The sequence below is a fragment of the Alternaria arbusti genome (assembly GCF_024043155.1).
Source record: "Alternaria arbusti strain BMP 1465 chromosome Unknown scaffold_24, whole genome shotgun sequence".
Classification (NCBI taxonomy): domain Eukaryota; kingdom Fungi; phylum Ascomycota; class Dothideomycetes; order Pleosporales; family Pleosporaceae; genus Alternaria; species Alternaria arbusti.
In genome coordinates this window covers 142,054-168,373 of record NW_026249964.1, presented here as the reverse complement: position 1 = coordinate 168,373, position 26,320 = coordinate 142,054, and the positions used below count along the sequence as shown (strand labels likewise).

The window sequence follows — 26,320 nt, the reverse complement described above, 5'->3', positions numbered from 1 at the left end:
TCAACCGTCAGTTCACCAGCTAACTCCTTCGCAATTTTGGGCAAGCTAGACTGTGACGAAGCTGCTGGCTTTCCCCATGGATTAGGTGAGGAAGCAGCAGGCAATTTACTACCGAATCAGCCGCAATCTGTAGGCGGTGCTGGCTTTCCATCGACTGGCTCGTCATCGTTGATAGGACGTGGAGTATCGGCCGTCGATGACTGCTTTGGTGTACCACCTAACGATAAGGGTCTAATGAGGCCAAGAGCATAATCGCTAACACGAAGTTCTTCCAAACTTGGTGGATTGGAACCATATAGTTGTTGGGCAGTGATAGTCAGGAGGCGCTCTGGTGTACCTCCCCGGGGATCTAGGATGTTTCGGTAGCTACGATCGTGAATATCGCGAACATCGTCCTTATTCTCGAACTTGCGTCTGGAGGGTTGGCGGGACACCATCTGCTCGTAGGAATGGGATCGGTGTGTGCTACGGAATGAGCTGAATATTGTTTGGGGTGGTCGAAAGAGGTACTCGCTTTGCGAGTCCTGCGTAGAGTCTGGTTTGAGATCACCGCTTCCGAGCTGAGTGCCTGTCGTGGAGTCTTCGTTAACATGCGAGATCGAAGGCTTCTGTTCCTGTGCAGATTCCGAATCATCACCTGTGGACCCTGTTGCTTGGATTTTAGTAGTAACTAATCCGACTGCGAGCCCTTCTAGCTTCTTCTCAACAAGGTGCACATCGGCAGTTGCATCTTTCTCGGGCTCAGAAATGACGGCGTCCACAGGCGTTGGCGTTGACGCGTCTAGTAGCGACTCCGTCTTTGCGTCATTCTTCTCGGTTTCGGTCGACATGATTGTATCTCTAGTAGTGAGTTGCTGTGCGGTCCGCACAGAACAGGCCTTAGATTGGGAGTAGAAGTAGTTGAGATTCGTGTCCCGAAGCAATGCTTGTTAGTGGGGTATAGTCGGGTGATGGAATGTTTGTACCCATGAACGCTTCGTCTCTTTCATTCCCCAACGTAGGTGGCCAAGTCTAGCGAGAGGGTAATGTCCCTCGTACTACGCTTTCGCTGCGCAGTAATAAACCTGTCTTAAGACATCTTACTATTTGTGCTAACAAATTAACAGAGTTTGTCCTCTTAACGCTCCCTGATGTTCGTCGTTAAGGTACACTGCTACCAACACAGAGGCTCTTGAACAAATGAATCGCCAATGAACAAAACCTTGGGTATGGCGCATTCGCAACGCCTAGATCAAGAGCTGCGACATGATCGAAATAAGTGAGTATAGTAGAGCATGCTGCATCATGAGGGTAGAACCAAAGCAGACAGTTCTAGGCCGGAACTATTGAGCGTATTGCTCATAAGGCAGGAACCAAGTATCCAGGCAACGACGAAGCTCCGACCAACGCAGCTATCCATCGCGCCAAACCAAAGTTACATAAAGATACTGATCCTAGAACACCAACTACACATTAAGGTTGCAATAATTCCATCCCATGTTCGTGCGCAATGCTGAGTACGTGCTCACCGGAAGCCCGCGGCCCCTCCCACCGCCCAAGCCCAGCCAGCCACCCACGCACCATCCCTCGGCCATCCCTCCCACCATCCCTCCCACCAGCCTACCCATCCCACCACCATCGTCACCACCATCTTCCGCGGACCTCAACCCAGTCCAGTCCCCGCATCCACACCCGCCCGCCTATGCACTGACACCGTTCCGCAACGTTCTGCAACAGTCTCGTAAACACATGGTCCCTGCCTTACCCGTAGTCCCCACAACACCCTCCTGATCACCCGCAATCTGATACACACGATCTGCACCCGGCCGGTACATACGCGTCAGCACTTCCCCAGAAAAAGAAGTAGCTGCTGGAATAATGGGGATGGTAAGCACGACAGACGCACAAACCCTCATATATGGGGCCGCGGAGCATCGCGGAGCGTGGGAGAAGAAACGCGCCCCCACAGGGCTGAGGCTGATGCTGGCGATCTGCTGGGGCGGAAAAGGATAAAAGTGGAGGGTAAGGCTGGAGGTTAAGTTGACTTCATGTCTTTGACTACATGTCTTGAGTTGCGCGATTGACTTACTTGTCGACTTGTTTACTTGCCAGTGTGGTCATTGCGTGACTTGCGCCAATTGCTGCTGTGACAGTGTGCCACGTATGCTTGGCGCGAGCTGTGTAGCTCAACGCGATGTGGGTTTGGGCAACGTGTTCATGGCGAGCGCTTCACTGCAGGACACAGTTCGTTACACAGTTGTCCCGAGGGCGGTGACACGAGGGCAAAGAGGACAAAAATCAGTAAGTGTCAACACAGTCAAGATGGAAAAAGTAATGTCGTGAGAAATTATCATTGAGTTACTATCTACAGGAGCCAATGCTAATGGCCCATCCATTTCCCATGTCGGGGTATCAATCGCAGTCATAAAAGACCGCCCAGGCACAATGAATCCGTCATTATCATTATGCCTTCGCGTGAGTGTTCGTTAGGAAATAAAAGAAAGCTGCGCCATGCATCCACGTATCCAAAGCCCGCCTCGCATTACCGACCCGATGCTACCAGTCATTATACACATTACTCCATCGAGCGAGGACCTTGGTTCAGACGTGAAGGTGAGACGCTTAGAGCAGGAGCCATGCGGCAATACCGGCACCAGCGAGCATGGGCATGCCAGTGGCCTTGGCGGCGGCGCCATCAGCGACGGAGGAGGCAGCGGAGCCAGCAGCGTCGGTGGCAGAGGAAAGGGCAGAGCCAGCGGAGTCGGTAGCGGACGAAGCAGCGCTGCCGGCGGACTCGGTGATGGAAGCAAGCTCGGAGGCAATGCTTGAGCTGGCGGAAGCGAGAGCACCGCTAGCAGAGCTGATAGCAGAGCTAACCTCAGAGGCGATGGAAGAGGTGACGCTCTCGAGGCCAGAGGCGGCGCTGGAGGCAGCGCTGGAAGCCTCGCTGACGACGGAAGTGATGACGGAGGTGACAGCTGAGCCATCAGACTGGACAGCGGTGGCACTAGCGACGGCTGAGGTCAAGATGGGAAGAGCAGCGGGGGTACCAGAGCCAGTGGCAGCGACACCAGCGCAGCGAGCGTAGGCCCACTGAACGGCGGAAGCAGACTGGTCGGCGTCGCAGGCCTGGCGGGTGCAGTCGCGGATACCGTAAGCCCAGTTGGACTGGGTGCAGAAGCAGCTGATGTCGGAGCTCTCGCACTGGAACTCGGTTTGGGCAATGGTGGCCATGTTGTTGATGCACAGGTTCTAAGCGACTGTTAGCATTGGTCGGGATAGTCAGTGGCAGCGGGAACACTTACGGCGCAGTCACCGCTGGGCATGGGCATGTCCTGGGCAAGAGCAGCACCGGCGAAGGTGGCAGCGAGAACGGCGTAAGACCTCATCTTGACTGTGGGTGGGGGAGAGAGTTTTTTGGTGAAGAGGATATTGAAGTAGGATACTAGGTATCGAAGTGAGGGTGAGTCAAGGTGAGTTGAGAGGTGCTTGAGGTTGAGGATGCTGGATGAGGAATTGGAAGAGGGGGCAGCTCGAGTGGGTTTATATCGTAATAACACAAACAGTCGGGGCTGGGCCGTGGCTGGTTAGTGAAGTTGCGCGCAAACAGGAGGCTGCAACGGGCTGGGTGACGGGTTGGCGCGTCAGTAGCGGAACTAGCGCGAGCAGGGAGCAGCAGCCAAGCCCAGGCACAGAGACTCCACGATCGCCGCCAGAGCAGGGAAACTCGGAATGCACGACCGGTCCCCTGCGCGCCCATTGGCCAATGCGTCCAGCGCTCCTACCTTATGATGTAGCCACGCCAACCACACCCCAGGGCCGATATCCGAAGCTGCATGTACAACTCACATGTCGAACCAGCTTTCTCGTCGCGACTCGCTCGACTGTGGTATCCGCTCCGTCACCTTCGTCATGCCTTCCAGCTCCACAGTCACGCTTTCACACAGCATCCTGCCCGAACTCGACCGCCGCTGCGCACAATCTGCCTTCGCGCTGGTGTGACGGGCTACCAAATTAATCAAATCTTGTGTGCATTCAAGCACTACCAGTCGTCGTGACGTCGAGATAGCGGCTGCCGCTTGGTGCTTACCCGCCCTTTCATTTCCGTTTCACAAAGCTACCAAGAACCCACGAATCTCGCTTCCCCACGAGTGCAGGGGGGCTGGATGAGATCCAGGCCCATAAATCGCTCTTCACCGGGCCAACAGCTGCCAATCACCCACCCACCCTACGGCAAATACCACCTGTGGCGCATGTCGCAGTCTATCAAGCCGCAGCATCAAGCCGCAAGAGTAATCCGCGCCTCTGCATCGCCCTCCAGCTTCGGCGCCGACCCGTCTCTGTCCCCTTCGCCCGCCTCCTGCTGCTCGGCCAGATGCTTCTCTTCAGCTGATGTGATGCAGTGCGTGTTCGCGCCTACCAAACAGCGGTCAGCTCTGTGCGTTTGACTCGGGGGAGACGACAAAAGGAATAATTAAGCTCACCCAACTTATTGATCGTCTCCATCCACTCATCGTAGGGGTCCGAGTCGAAAACTATGCCGCCCTGCAGCCAATCATTAGCCTCGTGTCTTGCAGCTAAAGCAGGGAATTCGTTAAACTTACCCCTGCTTGAAGATACGCGATGCCATCTTTGACAAGCATGGTTCTTAGCGCAATGCATGTCTGCAAAAATCAGCCTCCTGTCAACCTGGAACAAGGCAAGACTACTCACGTCCATGGCACCTTCAATCTCCCTGTCGCCATCAATACTGCCGTAGCCAAAGTATCCCACCGCGCCAGCATATACACCGCGTTTTTCCCGCTCCAGCTCAGCAATGAGCTCCATAGCACGCACCTTGGGCGCACCGCTCACCGTGCCTGTACCCGGTTAGCGACACTTCCAACTTTTTTCAACGCGCTACCTACCAGCTGGGAAGATGGAGCGGAACGCGTCGAATCGTGTCTTGCCAGGTCGCAGCACCCCCGACACCTCCGAGACCAGATGCTGCACGTGGGAAAACTGGTTTTGATTGCAGTTAGCATAGCCCTCAGTTTGATATCATAGCGCTCGCTTGATATCATCGCACGGTAGCTCATCGCATGATCCACGGTAATCACGGTTCGGACGGAACGCTGCTCACCTTTTGGACAACCATTAGCTTGTCAACTCGTGTCGAAAGTGGGTCGCACACGCGATTGACGTCATTGCGAGCCAAGTCGACCAACATAACCTGTACAGCACAATGTAAGCTTCCAACGTCGCTGCATGCACCTTGATGTCAGGCAACCCACATGTTCGGCCCGGTCCTTGAGCGAGTTGGACAATTCGTCTGCGAGTGCTGCATCTTCTTGCAGTGTCTTGCCCCGCTTCACTGTGCCGGCAATGGGGTGCGTGATGATGCGACCCTGCTCCTCTTTTACCAGCAGCTCGGGACTTGCCCCCACTATCTGAAAATCGTCACAGTCGACGAAGAAGAGGTACGGTGAGGGGTTGACGTTGCGGAGGTTCCGGTACACGTTGAAGGGGTGCAATGAAGTCGGTCTTGCAAACCGTTGCGAAGGTACTGCCTGGATGATGTCGCCAACACCAATGTGCTTCTTCAATGTCTTGACGTGGTTCTCGTACCCCTCCTGGCCAATGTTCGATGTGTACTGGTGGCCTAGCTGTATAGGCCCTTGTTCCGGTAGCGGGATGTCCTTGTCCTTGAGTATCGTCATATACCTCTTTAGTGTACACTTCGCTTCCTCGTACGCCTGTTCTAGGTCGTCCATGCTGTCTGGGACCTTGACGTACGTTATGACCTTTACGACCTGCGCGAAATGGTCCAGAGCCACCAGGGTATCGAAGAGCATGAAGAAGCTCTCTGGTACACCCAGCACATCCTTCATGTCATCTCGCCGTGTCTTGGGCTCGAAGTATTTGACGCAATCGTAGCCAACATATCCCACCGCGCCGCCGGTCATAGGAGGTAGTTGTATCGAGGGTACGGTCGCGACGCGGCTCTTCGCGAGTTCCTTCTCGAGGAGGGGTAGTGGATCGGTTTCTTCGCCATGGCCCGGGCCGGTCTTGATGACTTTGCGAGGGTCTGAAGCTTGTCAGCTGTGTATGCCGGAAGTTTGTTCAAGTACCGACCTGCGCCAATGAAGCTATACCGTCCAATGGTTTCGGTTGTCGCAGCACTCTCGAATAGGAAGGATAGTCTTGACTTGGATCTGACCCCCAAGATTAGCATGTGCGCAATCGATCCAGCCCCTCTCGAGTGTGACAGTCGTTTCTGACAGCATTTCTTCCACGCGACCCGACCCCTCCAGTCCACTTCGCATCAAATGAGTCACACTCACTTTGCGGATATCTTTAGGTATATGCTTGACGGGGTCAAGAACTCGGCGGGTATCGAGGAGAAAACGGGCACGAGGTTCGGTGGGTTGGGCGACTTGACTGCTGCAGCCAATACCTCTCGAATGGTGTCAAGCGATGGCTGAACGCCTAGCTAAGTGGTCATGCGCTCAGTTCTGTAGCCAGCCGTGTGTGGAGTCATGGACATACCTGTGACGCCATCTTTGTAGAGAGTGGAAGATGTGTCTATAAAGCGTCTGATAAGCGGTGAAAACAGAAGAACGTGTGAAAAACAGTCCTCGTAATGTGTATTGAAGCCAGAATTGATGATTCTCGGGCCAATCGGAGGGGCCACAAAATGTTATCGATAGCAGATTCCTTGGCGCACTAGATCTCCGCAGGCCTCGGCGATGCACGCACGTCACAGGCGGTGACCAGCCTTCTCCCGTCTCCCGCGCTTACGCAGGTGTCCGCTCTCTTCAACACCAGAGCGCATCGCTGTTGGAGCTGTATTCCTACCCTTGAGAGCCTTTGGACTGCACGCGCATTGTTTTGGAAGCCAAGAGGAGGATGTGGCCATCGCGCGGCCACGAAAGCGCAATGGACATTCCTCGCACCCTAGACCGGCCATGGACCCCTCCGGAACTCGAAGACAAGGCAGACTACTTCAACATCTACGGCACCTCTCCTCCACGATATCCTATCGCGACCGAGCAACGCTGGCTGAAAGAGGCCAATCGGGTGCCTGACCAGCCTGCTTGGGTCACAGATAGCTTCGGGTTGAACACACCTGCGACAGGACCGCGACCGAAGCCCAGCTCAAGACTTACCGAACCAGCGCCATACACGCCGACGCGGCCATACTATGACGATGCATCGCATCCGCGAAGTCAAGACGAACCGCGCTATCCCTACACTCCTGATAGCTCGCGCATACTGCGTCGAAACAACACCGAACTCCCCGCCTCACCGACACCATGGGACGACGACTCGGAGACATCCTCATCGCCCGTACAGAATGCGCTCTCATCCTGCATCGCGCACTTCGAAAACCTCATCCAAACACACCATCCCGACGAAGAGCAAATGGAGTACATCGTCGGACAATTCGAAGCCATGACCGCGCACCTCTCCTCGCCCAGCGGAGCCCAAAGCGAAGCGACACACGACGACAAGCCCTCCTCCGATTCCAGTCAGGAACTCGCCATCATCACACAAGCAGAGGGTGAGCAACAACAACTTGAAGCCAAAACGTTGCACCACGAAGCTTATGTTTCGCAAGTAGGCAACTACATCGCGGGCGTGCAAAAGTACATCTACGACCTCAAGACGCGCATGGATGAGTTCAAAACACTGAACCGCATTCAAACCGACATCATCAACGATTTGCGCAAGCAGATGAGGTCCGTCCGCCAATCCATGCGCGAGGAGCTGGACAAGAGCTACCATCATGACGATCTTACAAAATCCATCTGGTCAGATTTTGGCACCAAGAGCGAGGCGCTACAAGAAGATGATGAGGTTCACGATAACAACGACACAGCGAAAGAGTTCGGGATGCTAGACAGCTGTATGACGCTCGTCGAGGAAGAAGATCTATCCCGAGAGATTCACGAAGAATACTCCAAACTACTACGCGATACCGTCGACACTCTCATTACCGAAGAGCCGTCATCGCCCAAGCGGAAGGTTATCACTATCATCCGATCGCCTCCCCGACGTAGCTTTTGGGGCTCCATGGGCGAGGCGCTGGATGCGGTTTCGAATTTGCTCTTGGAAGAATGATTTGATGAGAGATGTGGACGACGACAATTTTACCTGCGACCGACACTGCATTTGACGATTATAACGACGATCTTGGAATCACGCACTTGGATGTTACATTGAGATTTACAATGATTTACGGCCGTTGTCGGAGCACATGAATGATGAAGGATGAAGCGGGGGTTTTGCATGTGAAAGAGGAGGTGGTTGCATTTGGATTACGAACGGTTGTGGAAAGACTTGAAGCCATGTTTTGAGCATATGAGTGGCGTTGTCCTTTTCGTTCTCTGGTTTCCTCCTTTGACGCAACAGCATTGGTACGTTCTGGATACCCATTTAACGTTGATCGGTTGGCATTGCATGATTACTGTTTCTCTTTTGTTGTTTTTTCTGTAGTATGCTTTGTTTACTTGCGAAACGCTACTCTTATATACTGAATCCTATGATATGATATCATGATACTTGAATAAGTGATACATTACATGTACCGATGGATATACCGCACCGTTTGCAAAAGTCTAAACTTGGCTGCAACTTCACACTACACGTCCCATCGCAGACGCCGAACAACAGCAGAATGAATGCATTGGTATCACATGGTCAATGTCCAGTCCTCTCTCAACAACCTCCTTCCCCATCCTACTCCACATAATCAAGACTTCCCTTCCCCACAGTCCCCTTCGTCGCCTCTGGCCCCTTCTGCTGGCGAAGCTTCTCTTCGAACTTGGCAAACTCCTGCAACGCAATCTCCTCCTCCTGGTCCAGCACCTGCTGAACCCCCTTGACCTCCTCAATATAATGCATCAACATGCTCTCAATCCCGTTCTTGAGCGTCACAGTACTAGAATCGCAGGTCCGGCACGCGCCCCTCAACTTGAGCATAACCTGTCCGTCGTTGAAGCCGCGGAACTCAATGTCGCCGCCGTCTTCCTGGATCGCGGGGCGCACGCGCGTGTCGAGGAGCTCTTTGATCATGCCGATGACTTCGTCGTCGTTCTCGTCGTAGGCCAATGAATCAGCTTCTTGGCCGCCTTGGCCTTGCTCGCCGGGCTTGGAGGCGACGGTGTTGACGATGGGTTGGCCGGACGTCATGTATTCGTTGATGAGGGCGAAGACTTCGGGCTTCACGTGCGACCAGGGCGTGGATGTGTCTTTGGTTACGGTGATGTAATCCGCGCCGAAGAAGACGCTGGTTACGCCGTCGATGTTGAGGAGTTGCGCGGCGAGCGGGGAGGGGTGCGGTGGCGCGAGTGTGGAGCGTGGGTTCAGGTACTCGAGGAAGGGTGAGGAGATTGTTTCGGGGAGGACGCGCTGGTTGGGGTTGAACTTTAGGGCCTGAGGGAGTTAGTATGGGGTGGGGTTGGGGTTGGAGGGAGTGCGTACATCGGCGTTGGGTGTGGGCTCGGTTTGGATGAACATGGTTCGTCGCGCGACTGTCGCTGATGGAGCTGCTACTCTTTGGCTCCATGGCTGTGCTGTTGGTCTATGTTGCAGTCTCGAGGCTGTGATGGGCGATGATTGCTGGTGCAGACATCTCGTGGCGATGCGCGGTGTTGCGGAGCGTAGAGACGGTGTCGCACGGGATAGGCTGCGCATGGCAGAACGTGGGATTGTGCTTGAGGCCATCTTTTGTATAGGTGTGGATCGTATGTGTGGTGGGTAGGGTGGTGTGGTCGCAATGGCGAGGTATGTAGGCTCGTGAATGAAAGTTCGGGAACTCGGGCCAAACGAAATATGACGTTTGTCGGATTATTCAGCCACACGCTGACTGGCTCCCACTGGTCCATAGCTCCTTCTCTCCTTGTGTGTCTTACATGTCGCACAACTGATACAGAACAATTCGGAAGCATCTAAAATACCGACTTGGCCTTCTGTTGGGACTGTAACCGCATGGCAAATTCTCTACTTGTGTTATTCCTTCACAGATGCGAAGCCCTTTCGCATAATACATCCCCACTACCACTCGCCTTGGAATACCAACAGTGGTAGCCACTACTCGTGTCGCATTATACAAATATCCAAGGTTGAAGTATAAAACATTTGAGAACCTATATGCGTGTTAAGATTTAGTAGTGTACATGCAGCAAAACGCAAATGCGACACGAATCTTGGCCACCCCTGCTGATGCTCAGTCTTGTATCGGGTGCGGTGATGTATACATTCCGGCATCTGAATCACGTCTTTCGAGAGTTCCGTACGTCTCCTGTAGCCTTATACAGTGTTGGCCACGAACGTTGTTGGAAAGACAAGCCTTCTTTAAAGCTGCGCATGGATGATCACGTATGTTCTCGCGTCAGATTTCCATCGGTACCATTTCTTTTACTTGTCTTACTCTATTGGGCGGCTCGTACGATCAGGACCAACAATTGGCTAATCTGCAGTCATCTGCCCTTCTGACGCGCCACAACAGCGCACTTCTCATTGCGCACCCGGGACTTCATCTCACCCGAGCTTCTTAGGCCTTGGGGCGCTACACTCAGATGAACCTTTATTTCCGGCACAGCATCGTCTTATTGTTGGCACAGATCAGCACGGCTGAATCCCAAATTAGACGAATCATCTTGGGTAAGTAAATGGATCTGGGGGTCAAACCTAAGCGCTATTCCGAATCTTACAATTACGCCCTGCGTAGGGCTGTAGCACGGCTTGCCTACATCGGTGTGTCTCATTTAATTAACTACCTGACGAGTCCGTTCGCCTTTCTTCGTCGTCCTTCTCCTTGCCGTCCTCGTCGTCTAACTTCCTTATACGTTGCGATGCGTGTGTGCCTTCTACAGCGGGTGATATTCTTCACTTTGGCAGTAGGCGTTTGGGCCGATTGCTACTCACGCGATGGTGCGTATGCATCCGTACTTCCGGAACCAAAAGAGTTTTGCCATCATAGGCCCTTCTGTCTATTGCTAACGTGCGCTTCTCATAGGCGAGACTTTCCAATCTAACAATCCGACTAGCGATGAATTAGTCTCATGTGGCAAAGGCACGAACAATTGTTGCTTATGGAGCGAAAGTTGCGGCAGCAACTTGCTGTGTACAAGATCAGGAAACATTGGCCGGCAATATTGCGCCGACAAGAACTGGACGGGCTGTAGTGACTTGTTTCCCGGTGAGTCCATACAGTCTAAGTCTTCATACAGAACACTATTAAGAGGACTTTCTAGAACAAGATTGGCAGGGGATAGGACTAATATCATGCGGAGAGAACGTCGTGTGTTATGGGAATGATCGCTGTTGCACAGACGGGCTATCTCAACTGCGCTATGTCAACCCGCTGACAGGTAAGTCTTGCCTCTACGAAGTGCATGTGAGACACATACTGACTTCGTACCCCTAACTCTGCAGGCAAAGTAAGCGACGCACAAGACAAGGATTCAGACGCGACAAAGACGCCAATGTGGTGGAAGGTCGATAGCTCAGGTATACTAGCCAGCTTGGGTACGGCCACTGCTTCACAAGGCGTCGCAGCATCAGAGGCGACAACCTCAACCAATTCACAAAGTACACCCGCGTCCTCGGACGGTAGTGCAGCGGCCTCTACACCCACCAGCGCGCCGTCTCCAACAGCAACCAATACCACAGATCAATCCGATGTATCGTCGAGCGGTGGTATATCGGCGGGCGTAGGAGCAGGCATCGGCGTCGGCGCAACTGCTGCTATAATCATCATTGCGTTGCTCGCTTGGCTCTTCTTTCGCGAGCGCAAGAAGAGAAGAGCACTGCAGAAACCGGCCATGGACACAACCATGCATCAGGCCCATGCTGCTCGGAAGGATATGCAGGATTACACGCACGAAGCACCACCCGATGGGCGTACTGAGTTGGAACAAGAGAGGCCGAGATATGAGATGGACGGGAGGGCGGGGCAGGAGTTGCCTTGATGTTGGGAAGCGATTTGGTCTTTCGCCCACCGTCCACCGTCAATATATCCTTTCACAACGAGCTTATCTTCCACATACAACCATAGGATCTTGAGAATTGGGTTTACCCGCGATCCGTCAAAACTCGCAGTGCTGGGTGCTACTGGCATGCCACGAACACAGGACTTTGGCATGGAACGATTGGACACGCTTTTCACTTGATCTCTACCTCACTGGTAACTGTTATTTTCGTGCAATCGCTGGGCGATATTCCACCTGTCCGAGTGCTAGCAATGCAAGCCTGGTGCTCGAAGCGCTCGTCTCCATGGTTGTGCAGGATCCTCTCAATGGTCTCCACAGAACTTCCGTCTAATCTGGGACATAACCTTTCTTCACTACTGACGCGGATCGTTGTCGAATACAAATTGGGTTTCTTCCCTAGTTTGGGCTGCGATCCCACCGTGTACACTTGCAGCTCTTTGTCTTCGGTCGATTGTCCGTTTTCGCCTCGTGGAGGATTTTTGCGTGATGCGTTCGACGAGAGGTACGAGCTGTATTTGCCAATCGCAACACGCCAGAACGGCCGCAGGGCAGGGAAACATCCAGCGATCATGAGGACGTTGTTCTCAGTCCTGCTTGAGTGAGTCAAGGTCTCTTGTGTTCGATAACACTACACTCACAGATACCAGATCGTTATCTCTGACCAAGAGTGTGTCATGTCCGCGACATTGGAGATGCTGCCCATTGCTACGATCTTCATGATGGTTGCGAATGTGCCACTGCCAACGTCAGTAATTGCACCAACAGTGCGGCGAGGTGACCTTACAGAATGCTACCACCCATCAGTATTACAAGATTTCGCTTGTCCTTTCGAGGAATGTTCAAAGTCCTTATGATAAAGTACGGCATGATGGCGCAAAAGACGTCCATCATCGCGTTATACACTGAGGCTTCAGCACCTGGCAGAGACATTGGCATTCTTCCAACATACCTGAGACCGACTTTCCGACAACATCCAGCATTGCGGGGCTCAAGCATGTGCCCTCAATCTGCGGTTTCCAGGACTTCTGTACGGGCGAACAAAAGAAAATCATGACAGAGCATGAGAGTGTGGAGCCGATCAGTAGGACGACCAGAGGGGCGTACGCGACACACTTGTGCGATAGACGCGCTGTGTGTCCTCGGATCTAGGCTGGTAAGCTGAGAGTCACGTCCATTGCATAGTACTGTGTACTTACTCTCATTAGTGCGATGATGATGGAGGCTTTCGTGAAGAAAGCGCTGACGATGGAGAAGCAAGGCGCCAACAGCACGTACATGGTAGCCACAGCCTGATCTTCTGGATCACTGATGTCCCATACATGTTGTCCAAGGCCGTGCGCAGTGCCGGCTGTTACGAGCGATGTACACACTACAGCGAAGATCTGATGTTCGAGTAAGTCAATGGCAATCGAATGTAGGACTGAGGTCTAAAGTCGAACTCACCAGGCCCGCAATCATACACCAGTCGTCCCAGCCCAGAGTCGTCGTCACGATTCGTGCGCGTGTATATGATCGCGCTAAGACGAAGATGGATGAAAATGAGACCAGCGTCCACCCAACAACATTGAGGACTTTTCGATAATCATTCATGTCTGCGGAAAGGAGCAGCGACAAACCTCGAATGCATCGCAACGGCACTCAAAAGACACTTCACAGGGCAGAGCATCGTTCTCATACTGCTCCTGGACATATTGGGTCCCAAGTATGGGTCATTCGAGCGTGCTATCGCTCGTTCAGGTATGCCAAGCTTGTGCCGTATGGCTTCTGGCGCGGCACACTTTCCTACTTGCCGAAATTCCTGCAGAAGCGTCTCATGAGCGTTCATGATTTGATGGCTCAAGCTGTGCCGCAATCCTACACAACGCTACCTGGGTACGCTCGTATCAACCCAGTAGCCCCCACGCACTGTCATTGGCTGTGACATGGGACGGGCCGTGGTCCGCCCCACTCAATTTCAGGGAGCGGGACGTACCTACCTACCTAGGTAGGTAGATATCGAAGCCTCGCATGAGATGAGGCACCGAAAGCTCGAAACATGCCCCGTCATCGCCTTGTATCGCATCTTCGGATAAACAGCGTCTTCCCTCATGCCTCGAATTTCTGGTCACAAACCACTCCAACCTAGTCACAATGGCCACACTATCACCAACAGTTCTATTCGTTGTCAGTCTGTTGGCAATATTGTACCTCTGGCTCCGTAAACGACAAGACTCGAATTTACCTCCGGGACCGCCTCGTTTGCCCATTCTCGGCAACTTACACCAGGCTCCCAAAGAAGCAGTCTGGGTTACATACCAGAGATGGGTGGAACAGTATGGTCCTCTTGTGTACCTCAATTTCGGCGGCACGAATGTGATATTGATTGGAGACCACGAGGTGGCCAAAGATCTGCTCGACAAGAAGGCAATGATCTACAGTAGTCGGCCACGCATGGTAAGTCACGAGTCCGTTCTGCCGACAGCTGTAATAGCGACCTGATATATTCCAAGGTCATGGCACAAGAGTTGACGTGCAAGAGCAAGCACATAATGTTCAAGCCATTCGATAGTGACTTTCTCTTGCACCAACGACTAGAAGCTCCTGTGCTCAGCCCGCGTGCGTCAGCCTGTTACACGGCAATCCAGGACCTAGAGAGCAAACAGCTCTTGAAGAACCTTCTTCAATCAAACGACTTCCCCAAGGAGTTTGAGCGTTTTGCGGCGAGCATCGTATATTCCATCACCTTCGGTATGCGCATCATCACCGGCGACGAATGGCAACTTCAGACCAGTCACGAGTGTCTTAAGAACTTTACTATTGCCGGTCAGGTGGGCGCGTGGATAGTCGATCTCTTCCCGTCTCTCAACCGCCTCCCAGCACCATTGACGCCATGGAAGAAAACGGCTGAGGCGTGGTACCAGATGTGGGAAAATCTCCACATGGCCAACATGCAAGACGCACTTAAGCGCAAGGGATGGAACTGGGCCAAGGAATTCAACAAGTCAAAGGAGGCAACAGATCTCGCTCCGACAGAGATAGCATGGGACCTTGGTATCCTGTGTGATGCTGGCGTCGAAACTACACAAGTCCAATTGCAGATTTTCATTTTGGCATGCGTAGCCTACCCAGATTGGATTGCCACCGCGCAGAAAGAGCTCGACGAAGTCGTCGGTACTAACCGTCTTCCTGGCTTCGAAGATCTGAGCAAGCTGCCCTATCTCCAGGCTGTGGTAGAGGAAAACTTTCGATGGCGACACATTGTGCCAGCTGGGATTCCGCATGCCACGACTCAGGAGGACTTCTACAAAGGTTATCTGATACCCAAGGGCTCGGTTGTGGTTCCTGTGTTCGCCGCCATGCGCCAGAACGCTAGCACATTTGACTCACCAGAAGTGTTCCGGCCTGAACGCTGGATCGAAAAGACGCAGCCTGCCAACTTTGGATACGGCCGCAGAGTTTGCCCTGGACGATTCATCGCACGCAACTCGCTAGCAATAGCGATGGCAAGGCTGCTTTGGGCGTTCAACATACGCTCTAAAGATGGCGCGAGGATCAACGTGTCAGAAGAAATGTTTACAACTGGGTTTGTGTCCGGCCCAAAACCATTTGTTGCTGTCTTTGAGCCGAGGTCAGAGGAGCGCAAGGGTCTCGTTGAAAGAGAATTCGACCTGGTTGACAAGGACATAGCGAATCTTCTAGACGAGGCCAGAGGGAAACAGATTGCTGCTGGACTGTCGCCTCAAGGGTAGCTACCTTAGTTTACAGCAATGCACACCTTGCCGATGTGTTGACCTGATACCAAATACTCAAAGGCAGAAACGACCTCATCCCTCCCAAAGCCAAACACCTTCTCTACGGGCACATTGAGGTTCTTGGAAGTCACGAAGCGTGTGACATCTTCCAACTGTTGCTTAGATCCAACCATGATGCCGCGGACGATTGCACCCTTCGATAGGGCAAGCGCTGCCACGTCAGGCATCTTCTCCTGGGGACAGGAGGCAAGGAACCCTATCACAGCAATGTTTCCGCCGTAAGCCACTGCATCAATGCTTTGACCGATCGTTCCAGCTCCGCCGTTCTCGAGAATGAAATCTGCACCGTGGCCATTGGTGATCTTGAGCACCTCCTGGGACCAAGCAGGAGTCGATTTGTAATTGATGGTATAGTCGGCACCGTACGTTTTTTGAACGTGCGCGAGCTTGTCGTCTGACGAAGAAGTGATGATCGTGACAGCGCCTGCAGCCCTAGCCAAGATAAGCCCAGTGATCGAAACACCACCAGTGCCTACAAATGTAATCAGCGGTAGCTCTTATGATTAACTAAAAAGAACTCTTACCGAGAAAGAGCACTGTCTGGCCAGGCTTCAACGGAACGTTGCCGTAAAGCGCATTCCACGCGGTGGTTCCTGTGCAGACCAGAGCCGAGAGCTGAGCGAAGCTGAGCTTAGTAGTTGAAGGTACCCTGACGAGTGCCGAGCTAGGCAATGTAATAAATTCTCGAAGAACTCCATCGTAACAACCACCCAAGCTATGGTGCCAATCCGGCATAGCACCGTACAAGGTCTTCAAGTCAAAGGATGCAATCACCTTGTCTCCCTCGGCGAAGTCCTCCACGTGGCTGCCCACACGTACAACCTCTCCAGAAAGATCAGAGCAAGGCACCACATTGTCTTTCACTGGGAAAGGGTACTTTCCGGTGGAAACAGCAAAGTCGCGGAAGTTGAGAGCTACATTCTTGATTCGGATCAAGACTTCTTGAGCGGAGGGTTCCGGCACGTCCTCTTCGCTAACCTGAAGGTCTTGGATGGAAGTGCGCTGGGGCAGTCGAAAAACTCGTTGTGTGGTCATAGCGAATAGGCTGGCCGCTGTGTAAAAGTTGGGGGGTAAAAGGTGTGAGGAAGCAAGTTCGATACCCAGCTTGGTGATCGTACCTGAGCGCCTTTATAGCTTTCTAGCGGCAACAAGTATATTGAACCCAATGTTGATAACGTTATGTATCTACATACCAAACTACACCGCCGAGCAGATGGTTCCTTGTATGCACTAGGGCCATTCATACAGGTGTAACCGCAAGCGCCAGGTCTTTGATCATTAGTCGGATGGAGATTAGACTGCACGTTTTTTTCTTCTCAAACTACATGCTGGGTTTGGCCTGTGTCTGGCTAGATAGCGCTTAGGGGAGGCGATGTGCGATCATTTTCGTGCGTGCTTTCCTATTCCGGATTATCGGGTGCTTCGGCTTGCTTCTGACACGGCCCAACCTCGGTAAAGTGCTTGGTATCGTTGAGACCCTGGCGTCAGGGCAAGTGGAAGCGCTCCAGGGCTTACCCACCTTCTCTACGATCACCTCAGCGCATTAGTGCTTCCACTCCCCGTCCTACATGATACATCAATACGTAGTTTCTGACATATTGCCTTAATGGCAGGTGACCCAGAGATCGTTGCGCAAGCCAGTCGAACAAGGTCTCGATTGGGCTGGTAAGATCGAAACTACGTCATCATTGCCTTCATAATGCTAATGTTGCAAGCTGAAGCCTATGCTGCCGGCGCAGAAGGCGGAAGTGTGCGTTCTATCCCAGTTCTCGTGCGTGATTTTTGGTTCATCTTTCCTAGGCGATGGAGCTCAGCCACGATGCCGGAGTTGTCAAGCTCGCGGTGATGAGTGCCGCTGGGGTCTGAAAGCGTCGTTCCATCCGTCCAGGGCGCTACAATTGTCCAGCGAGGATAGCGCTGCTTTGCTTGCCGTTGAAGGGGAACGAGGCCAATCTGGCGGGCAATCCGTAACGACTGTAAGCTAGGGTCGACAGCTTTCATAGGTCTTCGTCAAGTGTGCGTGCTCACAGTGTTCAGATCGTGGATAACACGGATCAAATCGTGCGCGAGTACCAAGATTTCTACGCTGCCACATCCCTAGATCCTGGGAGCTCGAGCGCGGCCGCAGCTCGGTCAGAAAGTCACTTGGACGCGAGCACTTCTGATTATCATCTAGAAGCTTCCGTTGCAGAGTACGCCGACTTGGAGCTCACCTCGTCAAGTTCGGTTGTGTTGGACCGCAACGTCGCGGCCAATCCTGCCGCGACGGCTCAAAGTCAGGGTCTTGAAGATACTGGTCGTTTGCTCCAAAGCACCTTTCCCTCTCTGTCCGGGCATGCTTCGTCAGTGAGCACGTCAGCCTCCTCAATTATACTTGATCGATCCGTCAGCTGTATTGCGCCATCAGAGATTGAGGCTGAGCTTCCTGTGTCGAAGGCGGAACAAGCTCGGCTCGTTCGTGTGTATCTGCAAGAAACGGGGACGTGGTGCGAGGCCACAGACTCAGGCAGGCACTTTACAGGATCGTATGTTCATAAATTGATGGAGAACAAACCGTTCGCAGCCGCAGCCATGGCTCTGGCATCCCGACAGCTTGACGCCCTACGTCACAGTCAGCGTCAGAGTACGTTAAGCCTTTATCAGCATGCTGTGCAGTCATTGCTCCACTATGAACCATCTCAGTGTGGTGAAGCTACATTAGCCACTTGTATCCTACTAAGTGTCTACGAAATGATGGCTTCTGATGTTGGCGAGTGGAGACGCCATCTTAAGGTTCGTTTGCCAGGTAAGATTGGTGGATTGCCGATGTTGACTTCTTCTACAGGGCTGTGTCTGGAACTTGAAGTCTAAAGGTTGGAACGGCTCTAGTCCAGGACTCGTAAATGCCTGTTTCTGGGCTTTCGCACGTATAGGTACATTATGGTTACATCGCATCACGTACTCTTGCTGAATCGTTCTCAGATGTATGGGCAGCCTTTGTTCTCGAAGAGGAGACCCTGATACCAACCGATGATTGGGTCGATGACAGCAATGTGCTGTCAATTGCGGCCACTGCATCAATTGACGCTTACTGCAATCTTGCTATACTTATCTTTGCGAAGATAATAAATCTCATTGCAATGAGCCGGAAACAACAAGGACACTTATCTGACAGCCCGTCTACTATTAACGCATTGTGGCGTGAACTACAAGATTGGCGAATTCATCGTCCGAGGCAAGTTCTTTCTCTCATCAGAACAGAGGCACATCAAGGGAACCCATTTCCGACTGTTCTATATACCAGCAACTCGTCGGTTTGCGGCAACACTTTCTACCATGCCGGGTCCATTCTGTTGCTACGGACGGGAGATGTACATCAGGACGAGATGCACGCTGAGACAGAGAGGTATAATCCAATCTGGCATGCCAAAGAGCTCTGTGGGATCAGCTTAGCGAATCCATCGCATGCCAACTGGGGCAATCACTTACAGCCTCTTTACATTGCTGGGCAGGTATTCGGCTATAGCTCGACTAAGCAGCAAGGTGTCCCACCACGACTGAATGAGAGCGACATTGCAAACGATGTGAAGTATGCGGCAGAGAAGCTCGCGCTGTTGAGACACCTATCCAAGATAGAGCAGGAGATTGGCTGGACAACCTCTGGTAGAGCAGCAGACCTAAGAAGACTTTGGGGGCTCGGGTAAACAAATTGTAGAGTGTAGCATGTTACTTGTTCTTTTATATTACTGTTGCTCGTCTTGTTAAGTAGGGTTAACTAGCGGAAGATAGTCGACAAGCATGCCTTATGCAATTAATAAAAGGCAACAACTTCTATGTACATGCTAAACGATGTTGCAAGCTAAGAGCTATTAAAACCTTTGTTACTAATAACGCAGTGCGATCAGCTTTATACAAGCTTAGCTGCCGGGAAGCATTAGACGAACAGTCTTTCGCTCGTCGTCCACCGTCAATATTTACTCCCACGACGAGCATGTCTTCCACATACGACCACAGGATCTTGAGAATTAGGCTTCCCGTCCGCTCAGCCATATACAAGCAAGATACCGGCGGATTAGTACTCGGGTGGGTGACCACCGGGGAATCCCCGCTGTTGTATGTTTTTGGACTTTTTTTGCATTGGATGGCAAAAAGGAGGCTGTATGTTTTTGCCACTTGAACCATCTTTTTGCTATTCGTTTGCGAGCCTTGTCTGCGAGCCTCACGCGGTACCTGTGATTGAGTTATTACAACTCGTCAATGCTTATTGTGTCGAGTGGGGTCGGTTGGTAGGGAATTGTCGACAAGCATTCCCTGAGCGGGGCGCAATGCATAAGGTTCGTGAGGGCCCGAACTAGTGGTCTATTCAATACTCTCGGCGGCTACATGTCGATCATGCGTGTTGTCCCAGTTCACCGCTGGTTTACAACTACGTGTAAAGCTTGTTTACATCTGTGAATGCCGGCGACACAGTATTGTGCATTTATGTTCGTTCGGATAGTTCGCCATGTACTTTATCGCTGGTCGTGCTCAACTGTTTCGTCGACAACGAGGATATGTGCCAAGGACACGACACCGGCAGCATCAACGAGGTACAGTAGTGTTTTAGATCATATATATTTCTTCGATATTGACATTAGGTATTAAGTTTCGTATCCAAATCATACGAGCTCATCTCATCTCGAGTATTCAACTCCCTCCTCTCCGTGTGTGGTATAATGCGTAAACGTCGTAATAGAGTACAAGTAGTAAGGAAAAGTGGTCATGCTTATAAGCATAGACCTTACTCAATCTAGAGCATCGCCAATCTCATCTTCTCATGAGGATAGGGTGTAATGGCTTAGTAGTTGGTGGCTGAGCCGTAGGTAGCGGTGTTACCGTTATTGGCGTAGTTGGCAGTAGGAGCAACGTGAGGAGCAGTGTGGTATCCACCGGTCACGGGCTTGTCAGTCGCGAAACCAGTGTGGGGGGCAGCAACTGTGGAGCCGGTGTAAGCGGTGTCGTGGCTGGGGCGGTAGTCGTGAGTGCCAGCAGGGACAGCGAGGCCACCAGCGGTAGTAGCAGGGACGGTACCGACTTCAGGGTCGTGGTGGCCAGTGGTGCGGTTAGCCTTGCGGCGCTGCCAGAACTTCATGCCGGAGCCCTTGGTGTAGCCGTTGCTGGGGCCGGGACCGAACGCCTTCTCCTTCTTGTGGTGCTTCATGAGGAAGACCTGGACGAGGGCGCTGAGCAGGAAGAGGAAGGCGCCGATGATGGCGACGGCGAAGCAGGCGGTGTTGAGCTTGCAGATCGTGCCGAGCGAGGCGGAGTAGGTGATCTGGTCGCCGCGGCCGTTGGAACCGAAGCCTTCCTTGGAGTTGGCGGGTCCGTCACCGAGGGGTGTCTGCACGCGGCCGGAGCACTTGGATGCGCCATCGCGGGTCAGGACGGCGACGGCGATCATGGCACCGCAGCAGAGGATGTCGAGGAGTATGCCGAGGAAAGCAAAGATTTTCTGGAGATGGCATTAGTATGTATTGGTATTTATATCGCCAAGGGGCTGTCTTACCTTTCCGCCAAGGAAGCAAGTCAACAGGACTGCGAAGATGGTGTATAGCACAGTCGCACCAGCGAGACCGGTAACGGCCTGTTGCCAGACGGGGATGTTGACATCGCGGTCCGCTTCTACAGACAGGAAGTAACTGTAGATACCGAGGATAATCGCGGCACAGCAGAACTCAAGCGCATACAGCGCTGTAGAGCCCAGCTTCAAAGCAGCACCGCCGAAACCCATTGTCGCAATTAAGAGTCGAGGTAGATGAGAGAGGTGCTAGGATCGGAGAGGTGACGAGAAGGGCGATGCTCAAGGTGTATGTTGTTGTGATGTTAGACTGTGAATACTCGCCAGCCACAGGGGGAGCGAAAAGGATTTATGTGTCTCTGCCCGTTTCGATACTGCCCTGGGCGATGACGCAGCCTTGCAACTCGCTTTCCATGATGCAGCATTGGCGTCGTCGTGCCTGCCTTGTTCCGTCAAAGTTCGCTGTCGATCCCGCCCCGTGCGTCAGCCACGCTACCCACTAGCCCGCTTTTTGAACCCTGCTTTTACTCTGCCATCGACCACACGTCATTTTTTTCACCGACCTATCTCATCAAACTTGTGCCCTGAATCGACCAAACAGCGTCCTGGACTGCGCCCCGACCGAGGGTTTCGCCGACGAAAGAAACTCAAATTCGGAGCTTGCTATGATGCTGCCACAAGCAAGATGATCTCAAGCGCAAACTTGGCAGATGAGAGTGTTGGTGGTTTTCCAGGGTTCTTTGGATGAATTCGTCGACGTGGCTGCGACTGGATGCGAGGCAAGCCACAGTCTGACAGGCACAATGCACATGGGCGGGTAACTCCCTGCACACGTTCCAGACCCTCCTCGAAGTCATGTCCATTTCAAGTTTCGATATTCCAATGTTTCAACTGTCACATGAAAGAAACACAAATGTGTTCCACCGTTCCATCGCCCACACGCCCAGCGTTCCCGCATCACGCACGCTCTTCTTTTCTTTTTCTTTCGCGTTCGCATAAGCCGTCGTGGTTCGTTGATCTCGGATCCGTCTGATCCGGTAGTGGTACGCAGCGCCGTTATGTGTCTAATGCTCGCGGTGCTGTGTAACCAGACTAGCAAAACCTGAACTCAGCCTGATCGTGATCGTTTTAGCTGCGGCAGTTGCTTTTCCCCTATCTGCTATGATGCGGAGGACCCTCCGCAGCCGCACGCTACCTTCCCCACGAAATTACCTTAGCCGGCGATCAGGCATTGGTGGCAGTGCGTGACGTCGTGGCTGCTACCGATGATCGTCGGCGGTGCCGTGGCTGTGATGACGATCGAGCGCTGTCCTCGAAGACACCAGAGCGAGATGAATTGGGTGGAGTGGTTGCAAGAGTCGCAATGGTATGCAATGAAATTGGTGCTTGGAAATATCATGAACGTCCCCGTTATTGATACCAGCTTAATATTTCACATGAGTTCAAGCACGCATGGGCCGGAACATGTCCCTGCTTCATACTAAGTTTCTCTGCTAACTACACGTCGCTGGTCTCACACGACAACATCAGTCTGACAATGGAGAGGACCTTGATACATATTTTCTTATACCCTGAAACCATATCCGTCCCTTGCTCGCCTTAGCAGCGGCGTGTATATTCAACATAACTTTCTTGTCGTTTGCTGGCCTGATACAAGATTTGCGGCTCTTCGTAAAGAGACAGTGTTAAGAGTGGCGGGGTGCGATGACAATGCGCAGGAGTCTTTAGGAACAGGGTCTAGAGACGTAATAGCTCGTTCTCTTGATACTGGTCTACTTATAAGGTGGGGAATCGGGTGAAGACAAGTCAAGCATAGAAAGCGCCGAGATAATCTTCATGGTCGACATCAAACCATCTGGGACGAATACAACGGCGCATCGGAAGGAACAGGGTCTTACTAATCATGTTGGAGTATCCTGAACATTTTTTCCCTCACGTACCATATTGGTTCTCGAACTAAAGCCGACGATTATTATCTTCATCTTCCTATTCTCTCACATTTTGCTGCACACACACACTGTCAAGTCTCGATAGTCGAACCGTTTCTAAGACCATCTTCACCTCAGGTGTAGCTAGGATCTGCGTCGCAGTTTGTTGCACACCGACCATGCTCAATCTCATATCTGGACTTGGATTTGTTACCAGCCAGTGGAGCTCAGAACTACGAAACCAGTATACGACATAAAGCCATTCCTCCTTCTCGATACATACGGCTTATGTAGCCAACGAGTATCTTGTATTACGTGTGGTATTGGTTGCAGAAGTCATGTGTGGCTCGTTGTTAAGGTGTCATGGCCGTACCACGGGATGAAGTGGATGGTAACCACGGTATAGTTTTGCCATCACAAGCACACGGTGACAGTGTGAATTAGAGCCGAGTATATATTCTGTTGGTCATAGAACTGTTCAGATTATCTTCCATCGTCCCACACGCTGTACACTTCACCCCAATCGCACACGACAACACGTACGAGCAACCTGCGCCGTAATCTCTTTCTACAACCCTCTTAGCCTCTTCCGAAAGAAAAGAACTCGCGGCCCATCATAGTAGCGCTTGCGCAGTGCCAGCAGCCACGATGTCATCTCTCCAAGACATACCCATCGAAACCCTCACTTACATTCTCGAGCCCAAAAAACCACGTCTCATCCTCGACGGCCTCATAGACCGCATGTCACCAATCTCCGCTCTCAGAGACCCATTACCCAAAAACCGTGTCTGCGGGTCTCTTGAAATTTTCCCCACAGAAATCCTCCTCAAGATCATCGAAGATCTTACCATCAGAGACACGATGCGTTTCCGACGCTGCTGCCGCTTCGCCATGCACCTCGTCGACACCGAATCGCCTCTACGGTACGCGTTGAAATGGGCGCCAAATACTGTGAAGGGAATGATCGCGATACGGAATACAGCGCATATTACACCGAGGATGTTGTTTCGCACGCTCCAGAACCGACGCTGCTCGTTTAAAAAGAGTGGGGACAAGTGTTGTGGAAGGTTAGCAGAAATAGTCTACCTACCCACATGCACGCGCCTCTGCCTTTCCTGTCTAGAAAAAAGCCACCGGCGGCCCGCGAGTAAAAAGGCCGTAGTCCGTACCCGCTACCTCAGCAACACAGGCTATGAGAACCTGAGCCTGGTGCCCCATTTCCGGGTTTTACCCGCCACGTTGACGAACGGGTTGAACAGATTCTGGATCAAGGCAGAGGAGAACATGTACGATTGGGATTACGTCGATGAGATGTATCCCCATCGGGCACAAATCCCGCGCGACACTGGCCGTGAGCGATATAGTAAATATTGGCTCAAGCGTTGCGTCTTCCTTCGCGAAATGAAGGCGCAGTTTCAGACTGGCTATCGCCGCACAGCTGTGGATGTTGTACCGAAGAGGACGGTCATGGGTATGTGCTCTGTCTGGGCTCCGGCGATTGACACCTTGCCGTTGGCGGCGGAGAAGAAGTTCTACTGCTTGTGCTGCTTGGGCACGACGATAAAGCGAGAAGTTTTTACTAGAGAGACGTTCTTGGTTCATCTTAGGGACGTGTGCCGTGTCAGGCCGAAAGGGATTTGTAATCGGGTCGGTCTTCCTGAGCTGGGTCTTGCAAGCGATTGATCGTAAAACGCTTTGTTATAGGAGATGCACTGATCGTTTGATAACCTGGCATTTGAGCCATATGCTTGAATCCTATCGTTTGCCGGCCGCTTGGACTGCTCCATGTATGATACAGGCTAGAATAACCATGAAGTTCAATACTTACTAGTATCAGTAGTACCCACAATCCTCCGTCTTCCAACGTCAAAATCCCATTTTCCTTTCAACCTGTAGTCTTCTTCAATCATTCTGAGCCAATACTTGATGTCATCACCCTCTTTATACTTGAGGATAACCTCAGCTGAACAACGGTTTTCCCAATCAACATATGCCCACCCTTCATCCTCCAGTTGTGGATCATAGCCATAGCCATGTTGCACGATACTTGGACGAAGTTGGTGGAACCTCCTCAAGTGGAGGCCTAAGTCGCCGAAGCTGAGTTTTCGTAAGGTGACCTCTTCCAGATTTAGTTCTCCCCTAATAAAATGTACGATCCCGACAGGCCAGGTGGCCTTGTAGGTCCATACCTCCTCCAAGCACAGGATCCTCAAAGTATCTTTAATAGGGCGTAAACAGTCTTCGAGCTGAGTCTGTGTCGTTTTCAGATTAGACAAGGATAGCCGACGCAGCGCGGGTAGGTTCAAGGACTGATTCATGGATTCGAAGAATTTGTCGCAGTGACTTGTACCTCCAAATCCGATGTGTAGATCATCCAATCCTCCGGCGGCTCGGACCAGGCTGCAAAGATTGCAAATATCTCCAGCATCATTATCTGTAACCATTCAGTGCTGAGCGGCTGTATGAGCTCCAATCTTGGACATACCTTTGCCAGTGCCGAGTACCATGTCTATCTGAAGCATTCGAAGCTTTCCAAGTTGATTCGTGAAGGTGATGATGTCTCCCAGGTGAGAGGGAGCAGCTGCCATGATAGTGCTGTTGGCGCATATGGATAACTCCTCGAGAGACTGGATAGTAGGAATTGCTGTTGCTAGCAGAGTTCTCAATGTTGTAGCCCAGTAATTCCATAGTAGCTCGAGTTGCTCCCGTTCATAGACCCTGAAATTGTAGCCAGTCTCCCTGATGTGAAACCCACTTAGATTCGGTAGCTTAGACAAAGCAGACGCGAGGATTTATGCACAATCACCATCCTTTAGCCATTTGCTAATGTTCTCGTCCAATAGTGAATTTGGGTCCTTCTGTATGCATACGTCCTGGAATGGATGGACGGTACCACATTTGATAGTCACAGACTCGATATGGTGAGCTAGTGGTCCCCTTGAGATGCGCAGCAATCGGTTGAGTCCTGTCTCGCTGAACGGTAGTTTGATTCGCTTGTAGTAGTTGTTACCAAAGTACCGCATGATCTTGCTATCGAGCTGTTTGCATGTTAGACGAAGGGCTTCGCATAGCTTGCGACGGCTAGAGCGAGTCTCCGCACAGCATATG

At 52.1% G+C, this 26,320-nt stretch overlaps 9 protein-coding genes across 9 annotated transcripts; 3 read left to right on the top strand and 6 right to left on the bottom strand.

Annotated features, from left to right (window-relative positions):
• Positions 1–116: 116 nt before the first annotated feature.
• J4E86_010687 (uncharacterized protein) lies at positions 117–830 on the bottom strand (the record flags this gene model as incomplete). Its single annotated transcript, XM_051451183.1, has 1 exon — positions 117–830. One exon carries the CDS (start codon positions 828–830, stop codon positions 117–119), a length of 714 nt encoding a protein of 237 aa, XP_051297653.1.
• Positions 831–2,601: 1,771 nt separating this feature from the next.
• Positions 2,602–3,368, bottom strand: J4E86_010686 (uncharacterized protein; the record flags this gene model as incomplete). The annotated part of the gene is made up of 2 exons (XM_051451182.1): positions 2,602–3,231; positions 3,285–3,368. 2 exons carry the CDS (start codon positions 3,366–3,368, stop codon positions 2,602–2,604), a joined length of 714 nt encoding a protein of 237 aa, XP_051297652.1.
• Positions 3,369–4,258: 890 nt separating this feature from the next.
• Positions 4,259–6,519, bottom strand: TRP2 (anthranilate synthase component 1; the record flags this gene model as incomplete). Its single annotated transcript, XM_051451181.1, has 10 exons — positions 4,259–4,368; positions 4,464–4,524; positions 4,584–4,643; positions 4,693–4,838; positions 4,887–4,980; positions 5,102–5,191; positions 5,253–6,046; positions 6,094–6,173; positions 6,303–6,451; positions 6,508–6,519. 10 exons carry the CDS (start codon positions 6,517–6,519, stop codon positions 4,259–4,261), a joined length of 1,596 nt encoding a protein of 531 aa, XP_051297651.1.
• A 378-nt stretch (positions 6,520–6,897) lies between these two features.
• J4E86_010684 (uncharacterized protein) lies at positions 6,898–8,082 on the top strand (the record flags this gene model as incomplete). Its single annotated transcript, XM_051451180.1, has 1 exon — positions 6,898–8,082. The coding sequence occupies one exon, from the start codon at positions 6,898–6,900 to the stop codon at positions 8,080–8,082; it is 1,185 nt and encodes a 394-aa protein (XP_051297650.1).
• Positions 8,083–8,700: 618 nt separating this feature from the next.
• J4E86_010683 (uncharacterized protein) lies at positions 8,701–9,480 on the bottom strand (the record flags this gene model as incomplete). The annotated part of the gene is made up of 2 exons (XM_051451179.1): positions 8,701–9,396; positions 9,445–9,480. The coding sequence occupies 2 exons, from the start codon at positions 9,478–9,480 to the stop codon at positions 8,701–8,703; spliced, it is 732 nt and encodes a 243-aa protein (XP_051297649.1).
• Positions 9,481–14,087: 4,607 nt separating this feature from the next.
• J4E86_010682 (uncharacterized protein) lies at positions 14,088–15,685 on the top strand (the record flags this gene model as incomplete). The annotated part of the gene is made up of 2 exons (XM_051451178.1): positions 14,088–14,390; positions 14,447–15,685. 2 exons carry the CDS (start codon positions 14,088–14,090, stop codon positions 15,683–15,685), a joined length of 1,542 nt encoding a protein of 513 aa, XP_051297648.1.
• Positions 15,686–15,690: 5 nt separating this feature from the next.
• Positions 15,691–16,783, bottom strand: J4E86_010681 (uncharacterized protein; the record flags this gene model as incomplete). The annotated part of the gene is made up of 2 exons (XM_051451177.1): positions 15,691–16,220; positions 16,273–16,783. The coding sequence occupies 2 exons, from the start codon at positions 16,781–16,783 to the stop codon at positions 15,691–15,693; spliced, it is 1,041 nt and encodes a 346-aa protein (XP_051297647.1).
• A 3,781-nt stretch (positions 16,784–20,564) lies between these two features.
• On the bottom strand, positions 20,565–21,497 carry J4E86_010680 (uncharacterized protein; the record flags this gene model as incomplete). Its single annotated transcript, XM_051451176.1, has 2 exons — positions 20,565–21,218; positions 21,273–21,497. The coding sequence occupies 2 exons, from the start codon at positions 21,495–21,497 to the stop codon at positions 20,565–20,567; spliced, it is 879 nt and encodes a 292-aa protein (XP_051297646.1).
• A 2,363-nt stretch (positions 21,498–23,860) lies between these two features.
• On the top strand, positions 23,861–24,176 carry J4E86_010679 (uncharacterized protein; the record flags this gene model as incomplete). Its single annotated transcript, XM_051451175.1, has 2 exons — positions 23,861–24,135; positions 24,170–24,176. The coding sequence occupies 2 exons, from the start codon at positions 23,861–23,863 to the stop codon at positions 24,174–24,176; spliced, it is 282 nt and encodes a 93-aa protein (XP_051297645.1).
• Between the last annotated feature and the right edge of the window lie 2,144 nt (positions 24,177–26,320).